This window comes from Palaemon carinicauda, chromosome 14 (assembly GCF_036898095.1).
Source record: "Palaemon carinicauda isolate YSFRI2023 chromosome 14, ASM3689809v2, whole genome shotgun sequence".
Lineage (NCBI taxonomy): Eukaryota > Metazoa > Arthropoda > Malacostraca > Decapoda > Palaemonidae > Palaemon > Palaemon carinicauda.
In genome coordinates, this window is record NC_090738.1 from 50967651 (window position 1) to 50977067 (window position 9417).

Consider the following 9417-nt stretch of genomic DNA (forward strand, 5'->3'; position numbering starts at 1 on the left):
AGTCTTGTCTGACCCATCAATGAGCGAATATAATTTTTAGTCATTTGTAATTTAAGAGAATGCTCTTTAACCACAGCAGTTACAAATTATAAGAGACAAGTAAATTCTAAGTAGGCCTATTACTTCTACAGTTGGAAAAGTATTTATGATATTTCTTTCTATTAACAAGTTTTGGTAACCTTTGAGTCAGCCAAACATTCTTGAATTATTTGAGTACAGTTGAGTAAGCTTTATGCAAGCTTCCTTGATGCCCTCTTGTGACATTTGAGTGATGTTACGTAGGAAATAAAATATCTCAATAATTTCACTATATGCTGACAAAACCATTCACATGGAAATTATCTCTTGGATTGAGGGTGGCATTAGGAGTTCGTCCATAATCCAAGGGATCTAAATGCATACTACTTTTTCTATTTCACACTTTTTCAGTTATAAATATTTCTCTGCCAGATCATTATATTTCATAATTAAGAAACTCTTCAAATCTATTCTTCAGTGATTCCACAAACACTGAATGAGATTTCATGAGAATAACAGTACTGTTGAGATTAGTCGCTTCTGGCTGAAAAGATTTGCTAGTCTGGTTGAATCACTTAAGCACTGTGTTCCAGAAGCTAACATAAGAATTTGTTTCAAGCTTAACCATTAAATCATATAATTTATATGTTCTATGTTTTGCAACACCTTCTTCAATGTTATCATTTGCAATTCCATCCAGTAGGCTACATCAAGAATTGCATTGTCACTGTAGCCTTTGATGAGGGCCCGCATGGCATCATGATGTGCTAACCAATTTCACTTAATTTTTAGTTTTGGTACCTGCAGTCCCTTTATATTCAAAGCATCCTTCAATTGGTGAAACGTTTTGTGAAAATAGAAAAGAAGATAATTTTTTAGCAAATGCAAAAAAAAAAAAAAAAGCCATAGCTGACCTACAGGATCCAACAGCAGACTGCCCCACCAAATTAAACGAGTGAGCAAAATATGAGACAAATAGGGCTAAAGGATTCTCCTTAATAATCAGAGCTATATCTGCCATTCATTTTCTGTGTTATCATATGATTGACTACGGTGGTTTGCTATATAGCTATCAACTGCATACAAATCAAATAATGCAGTTGCTTCTTGCTGTCCTGGCCATTATATTCTATAAATTTTAAAAAGCGTTTTATTGGATCACCATTTTGAACATATCTTACTGCCACTGACAATTGATCAGTAGGACTAATATCTAGTGTGGAATCAACTTATCACAGAAAAGTATTTAGCATTTTGCACTCTACCCACGATGTCTTTAAAGATACAGAAAATAAACTGTAATTTCCAAGGGCAAGCTACCATACACCTTTGACTAACAAGTATACTGTAAGCCAGTGGGTCCCAACCTGTGGTACGCGAGGGCCTTCCAGGTGGTACGCGAACACTTTCGGGGTCATGAACGATTTTTAGTTATATTTTACTTCACAAAGATGTGTACTGCCTAACACAAGATAATCTGGCAACGATTTGCAACTGTTGCCACCCACTGGTCGCAGTGGCCCACCGTTAAATTAGGTCCTCCACTAACTCTCGTAGTTGCCTACGATCGCGAGCTACTTCAACTAAAACTCGGTCAACTCGTTTTTAACCGAATTTAAATGTGAAGAATTAAGTCACCAAGCAAATCTGGCAGTTTTTCGGAGGTTAGTGGAGGACCTAATTCACACAGTACACTTACTTAATGCGCTAATATGCAGTATTAGTTGCATTTTATCGACAAGAAATAACAACATTTGTGGCTGACGGCAAGAATCCAGTTGCTTGATAAGCAAGGGCATCATTCTCTGGATGACGGCGATGAGCGTCAGCCAGTGACGTCATGGTCACTGAAAGCTGATTGGTGGAGAGACGAGTCCGGGCGAGGAGAGCACTGCAAGACGGGGCAGTTAGGAAGGGCACTCAGCAGTACAAGCATGTTGCCTTTCCCTCCCTTCACATCAGCCTCCCTTACTTCACACTTCCCTCCCTTCTTCCCTCCACACCTCCCTTACTTTACTATACCTTACTACTTATACTTTACATATACTTTATTTATTTCTTGATTGATTAATCTTTTTTTTTTCTTTACTTATCCACAGGATTTGACATGCCGAAGAGAAAATATGACCCGGCATATATAAAGTATGGTTTCATTGCAATCGAACATGGAGGAGAAGCTCTTCTGCAGTGTGTGGTCTGTATGAAGTCCTTTTCCAATGCGGCCATGAAACCCAGCCTGCTCAAACGTTATCTTGAGACTAATCACGCGGACAAGAAGGACCGAGATCAGAGCTACTTCCAGCGACTTAGCGAGAACGTGAAGCGGCAGCGCATGGACAAGACTGGCCAGATCTACCAGGAGGGAGCAGGAATTGTGAAAGCATCCTATGAAGTCGCTCTCCTGGTGGCTAAAAACATGAAAGCGCATACCATTGCAGAGTCTCTCATCATGCCAGCGGCAAAGATCTTGGTCAGCCACGTGATTGGAGAGGAGGCGGTGGCGAAGTTGGAGAGTGTTTCCGTCTCTAACAACACTGTACAACGCCGTATCGAGGAGATGTCGGTCGACATTGCCGACCAAGTGGTTGAGGGAGTGAAATCCTCAAAGTATGGGTTTGCCATTCAACTCGACGAATCGACGGACGTCACCAACTGCTCTCAACTACTTGTCTACGTCCGCTTCACGCAGAGTAATGCTGCGAAGACTGAGTTACTGCTGAGCCAGGATCTGTCCAGTACAACAACAGGAAAGGATATTTTCAACGTTTTGGACAATTTCTTCAAGCAGAATGAACTGGACTGGGGAAAGTTGGTCGGATGCATGACAGATGGGGCTCCATCGATGCTCGGTCGAAAGTCAGGTTTTCAAGCCCATGTAAAAGCTGTAGCACCAAACGCCACTGCTGTCCACTGTTTCATACACAGATTCGCCCTCTGTGCTAAGGTGCTCCCTCCGAAGTTGTTATCATGCTTGAACCGAGTTATCAGAATCGTTAATTTCGTCAAAACATCCGCCCTGAATACTCGACTGTTCAAGCTCCTCTATGAAGATTTTGGCTCTGACCACATCTGTCTCCTCTACCACACAGAGGTGCGCTGGGTAATACGACGAGGCGTCTTTTTGAACTGAGAGATGTACTCCTCGTATTCTTCAAGGAGAAGGAGCACGATTTTCAGAAAGATCTGGAGGACGAGGAGTTTATCTCAAGGTTGGCCTACCTGTCAGACATTTTTGGAGCCCTCAACCACTTAAACTTGTCGTTCCAAGGGCCCGACTGCACTGTCACAGAGTTTATCTCGAAGCTGGGAGCATTTGTCCGGAAGCTGGATCTGTGGATGAAGAACGTGGAGAGCAAACGCTACGGAATGTTCGAACTCCTGACTACCCTTGAGAGGGAGCCCACTGATGAATTTGCCCAAGAAATCGTCCATCACCTCTCACTGCTCAAGACTGAATTGAAGCATTACTTCCCAGACGTGACATGTTGTGCCTACGTCGCCAATCCATTCTCCGTTGATCCAGCTGATCTGCCTGTTGGGACCGGGGAACAAGAGGAACTCATAGATATCCAGGCTGACGAGACAGCAAAGACGAAGCACAAAGAATGCTCTCCTTTAAACTTCTGGGTGAGCATGGCCTCCTCGTACCCGACGCTAGCCCATCAAGCTGTTCCCCAGCTACTGATTTTCCCCTCGACGTGGGAGTGCGAGCAGGGGTTCTCAGCCTTCATGGCCATCAAGTCGAAGAGCCGGAACCGTCTTGCTGTGCCCGGGCATGATTTCCGATGTGCTGTGAGCAAAGTCATGCCCCGCATTGACCAGCTGGTGGAGAAGAAGCAGATACAGCCATCGCATTGAGTTGTTGTTTTCTTAGTTAATTTGCGTGTTCTATTTTTACAATTATAGAAATAAAGTGGTATCTGATCGAATTTAGTTTCTCTGGAACCAGGTGGTACGCGGCGACTGTACAAGACCTCCAAGTGGTACTCGATCACAAAAAGGTTGGGAATCACTGCTGCAAGCTTAACCCCAAGCCTAACATAAAAAATAAGTTTTATGTAAGGTAGGCCTACATCATATCCTTTTATTCCCCAACCTAACCTAAAGTTACTCATAATAATACGGTTTAATTATTGATAAACTTAAGGATTATGTTAAGAAATACAAGAAAGCCTAATATATAAAAATGCACTTCATTGTAATCTTTACTGCTAGGCCCATAGCAAATATCAGTAATATAGAAGTTAACTTTTCTTACTCAGATCCCATAACAAATACATTTTTGTTTTGTAAAATAAACTTGTGTTCTTCACTAACCTTTGTTAATGATATAATGGAAGAACAAATAAGTATACTAAATAGGAGGGAAACAGAATTTCAGACAAACAGAACAATTGATGAGTATTAAACATGAAAGCTGACTCCGAATTAAGAGATAGAGGTATCTCGGAAAATCCATGCTTATACTGTTAGTAGGGCAGGGATTGTGGGTGGGGGTTGTAAGCCAATATTTGTGCCATTGGAAGGGAGTCTAAGGAAGCATTTTTCCGAATCATGGAATTTGTGTTCAATTTAAATATGGGGATCCGTAAATGTGGGGACCACCAAATGTAAGGACCCCTAAATGTGGGGGCCAGGAACACATGTCTAAAAGGCCTACCCTAAATTCCCCATTGAAGGCTATCCTTTTAGAGGTATAGTTGCAAAAACTGATACTTTCACTTTCAAAACGACGATACCAGAAGGTTCCTACTGGACAGTATTAACTATCGGGACAAGAAATCTTAGTCCTGTTATCTTCAGTGCATTGTCCTGTATTTCTTCCTACATGAATGCTTACCATCGTGACTTCAGAAGCCAGAACGATCGTTATATGCTTAATGAGGTAGTACAGCATTACTATGCTTGTCATCAGGTAGTGGGTATAAGCCCATTCGTCAGTCAGAATTATAGTAAGACTAGCCTAGCCTTTTTAACTTTGGCCAGAAAGAGTATACACATACTCCTGACGTCTCTCAGATTTGACTGTAATATCTTTCTTTATCTTTTCAGAATAAATGGAGGAGTGCATATAGGCACGCAGTTGTGCTCAGGCAAACCTGGAAAGAAGCGTGGAAGGTTTATGTAAAAAAAAAAAAAAACCTGCTGTTAATCCCCACCATCAAAGCATATTTTGAAGGGTACATGACTGTTCGCAGTTATCGCCTTGTGACGATTGCAGGTCGGTTATCCCCTTGTGACGATTGCGGGTCATAGCCTCCTCTGTAGAGGGTTGAGTTTGTTAAGAAGAAGAAAAAGCTTAGGAGGAACTCTTAAGTATTGGCGTTTGAGAAGCAAAATCGATGCCAAAGAAGCTTTATAGCTCCTTTTCTCCTGTCATTCCTCGACCTGATGTGTCTCTCTTGGATTCTTCTTGGATTGGGTCCTTTTGAGGAATTCCCTATGGGGAGGAGACCTTGGCTTGCCCTCGAGGCATACTTAAGGAAAATGGAAGTATCACTTTCCCCTAGTAAAATTGATACTCCTCCAACTTTTCCTTGAGGGTCACCAGAGGGTATTTAAACTGATGATGACCTCTTGGACCCAAGGAAGTTGTGGTCTTACTTGGGCATCATTGGTACTTTATTGATGGGAAAGCTGTTGAAGGTGTCAGCCACTGCCAGGACTTTTGAGGCATATCCTGCGGTATCTTCCATGTCTCTTGCTACACCTTTGGAGACACTTATTGATGCAGTCCCAACTCTTTTTAAAGAGGTCCCTGTGGCCTCTTTCTCTATGGGAGCGACATCCTTGGTCTAAAAGACTTCGACCACAAAGAATACTGGCAAGAAGATGAGTGTGTGCTCCTCTTCTTCCTCCACTTCTACCTCATGTCTGTCAGATTCTTCAAACTTTACAACTTCTGCCAAAAAGATAAAGAAGAAAAAGTCATTGAAGAAAGACAACTAATCAACGGGAGTTGCATGAGATTCTGACAAATCTCTCATAGCTTATGCGTGAGAATAAACATTTCCTAACATTATCGGGATTATGATCCTCAGTCTCCTTGTGATCAGTTTCCACGTGATTGGTCATATCATGATTGGTCTCATGATTCGCCTCTGGGTAATCAGTCACTGCATAATTGGTAGCCATACTACCAGTCATTACATAATCATTCACCTTACAATTGTTCATTTTGTGACACCCAGGTCACCGGAGACACTCCAACAAGCTTACCCATTTGGGAATGAAATCTTTACCACCTGTTCCTTCCCCACATGGCTAATTCACGTGACGTCCTAAGCACCCGCACAACTGGGAACAAAAACAACTGACTAGATAGGGCTCTCTCCATATTCTTATGTGCAGGGAGATGCTCCATCACATATGCTCAATCATTGGAAAGGTCCTTCACCACCAGGTGATTGGTATGCATACATTGTACCTCCAGATACAACGCTCATCTTTATGCACCATTAATGTGGTGTACTTTGTCAGTCTCTGGGAGTGTAAAGGCTAAAGAGAGTTCTGTTCCTAAAGGGGAGGCTGATCATCAATCAGGTGCCCTTCAATGTCTTCAGGGTGTATTCTTGGCCCAGTTCTTGATCTGGATCGGACGTAACCTGGGAAGGAAAACAGTTTTGTGAGACCTGTATGAAGGAAGAGAAGTCTCAGGTTTTCAACACCCCAATAACACCTGACTTTTTTTCCAGCGTTGTCAGTGGCAGAGAATTCTGAGACTGAATGTTTGTTTGTTGATGTTCTTACAGTCATTTGTAAGTGCAATGAATACGTTGAGGCTACCATGTATCCAGCGACAGTGAGCTTGAAGGTAATTGATCCGCATTTCGGTGCCCCTCAGGGATCAAAGATCTCACTGGTGTTGACATGGTTGAAAATTACTTGCAAGGCTTTGAACAGATGAACAGAGGGAATTCTCAGATCAAGCGCCTGAAAATTCTATGCAATCTAGCCAGTCAAGCAAGATCTTGCCTCCCTCACTCTCTCTTGAGAGGAGATTCTAGGTACTTGAGTGTGCGAGCACGTCTCCTTTACCCATTGATCCAACAATTTATGAGTTGATGGTGGGTTTGCCCTTGGATAGACTCAAGACTAAAGGTACATCTGCTGCTATGGAAAAGTCTTCATTGGTGGTCTATAGAAAACTTACGAATATTAATTCGTATATATATTTTTTCCCCATCACCAATCAACCAAAATGATGGTTTTCTCATCCACGTTTTTACAGGTAATGTGGGTAAGTTAACCCTATTTCCATGAAACTGAGCTTGGGAAAATTCACGAAATACTTTTACTTTAAATCTGCTTATCTGGTCCTGTACAGCAGGAGAACCCTACTCTCTACAGGACCTCAATGGTTATTTTATGATGCTCATTCGGGAGCATTCAACATTTCACAATGCACATTGTCAGCGCTTATTGTTTGATCATCACTGTCAAAACACTCACAAAATAAGAAGACCTTCAGTTTCCTCTTGAAAGCCTTGATAACTTCAGTTATTCGGATGTCTCGTGGGCCCCATATTTAAAGGTTCTAGAGCATACATTAGACATGTATTTAGGTTCTGATAGTATGAAACCATCTGTAACTATCATCGTGTCAGGATGATTTGTTAGTAGCACAATATGTAACAATTCTCTTGGATATTTTGGACGACCGGTTCAAATAACTTGGTTGGTTACTGGACATATTTTAAATTCAATTCTCGCGTTAATCGGCAGCCAATGTAGATCAATTAGTATAGTAGTGATCCTTTCTCTAGGTGGGACACCTTTTATCAGTCTTGCTCCTCTGTTTATTATGTTTTGTAATTTCTTAAGTTGTACTTTTGGTAGATTATAGTAGGTGGAGTTACAGTGGTCGATTCAGGTAATCACACAGTTTATCACAAGTCTCTTTACGGAACATTCATCCAGGTACTTTTTTTTTTTTATAAAAGCAATATTTCTTAGATGATAATCAACAGTTTTTACTACATTATCTATTTGGGCATTGGGAGACAAGTTGCAGTCAAGAAATACGGCTAGATCACGAACTTTACTAGATATCGGCACTGGGTCACTATCTGTTTTTTTGTTTGTTTAATATCACCCAAGCTTCTCCAAGTGTTTCTCTTTCCCACCACCATAAACTCAGTTTTGTTCTAATTTAATATTAATTGTTTAATTGTCATCCATTCTCGGTTTAGAGTTTCAGTAGTGTCATTTATGAAGAAGTAAAATTGTGTGTCATCCGCAAATAGTTTGAATTTCATACCATGCTTTTGTAGTATTTTCGATAGACCAATAGTATAGATTCAGAATAAGATTGGGCCAAGTAGGCTACACTCCCCTGGGGTACCCCTCTGTTTAAAGGTTCTTATGGTGAATAATAGTTTCCAATTTGTACACAGTTATTTCTACCAAGTTTCAACCTATATGAATCGTAGATCATTTAGTAGCAGTTCGTGCACAACTGTATCGAAAGCAGCATTAAGATCGATTAATACTTAAATACCATATTTATTTTCATCCATCATATCATTTACAACAGAACAGATGGCTGTCTCCGTAGACTCGTAGAGTATAGTCAGACAAAGCTTCTATTACTTCTAAATGACTGACTAGTTGTTCAAGAATTATGTATTATTGCACTTTTGAAAGGATAGATTCGAAATAGGTATATATGATCTTAATTCCTGGTAATCCAGAGCACTTTTCAGAACTGGAGTGACTATAGCCATTTTCTCAGATTTGGGAAACTTACATTCATCAATGCTTGTATTTGCTATTCTCTTAATTATTTCGGCTAGACTAGAAAAGTTTCTCTCTCCAATTACTTCAGATATTGGCATAGGATCGATCTCGCAGTTTGTTTTCTTTGCTCTCTTGGCAATCCTGATGATGTCGTCTTGTGTTATGTTGTTAAATCTCATTAATTTTATCTGTGTATCTAGTGTATCATCAATCTGATGTTGAATATTTACGAATGACCTGCTGGTTATATTTTCCATTTTGTTTTTAAAGAATACTAAGAAATTATTTGCTAGTTCTTGGTCACTGTATCCATCGGGTAACTTCTTTTCGTTTAGATTTCCCATTATGCCATTTAGGAGACGATATAACTAACTTATGTCTGTTGCTGCATCGCGGATCTTTCTCTTATAGTATTTACTTTTGTTCTTAGTAGATAGTTGTATTGACACATCAGTTTTGTATTCTACCCATATACTTTCAGTTTTTAACCAATTCCACTTTCCTTCTTTGCACCTTTTTCCCTCTTTTTCACTAGTCTCTCCATCAAGCCAAGGAGATTTTTCTTTAACAGTTATAGTCTTTTCCATCAGTGGGCACATGGTATCCACGGTCCAGACATAGACCTTGATGGTATCATAACATAGGGAATCAACTTTTTTA

The 9417-nt window shown here is 40.6% G+C and overlaps 1 protein-coding gene across 1 annotated transcript; it reads left to right on the forward strand.

Moving 5' to 3' along the window:
• The first annotated feature begins 2125 nt into the window (after positions 1-2125).
• Positions 2126-3148, forward strand: LOC137652761 (zinc finger BED domain-containing protein 5-like). Its single transcript, XM_068386168.1, has one exon. The coding sequence runs from the start codon at positions 2126-2128 to the stop codon at positions 3146-3148; it is 1023 nt and encodes a 340-aa protein (XP_068242269.1).
• Positions 3149-9417: the final 6269 nt, after the last annotated feature.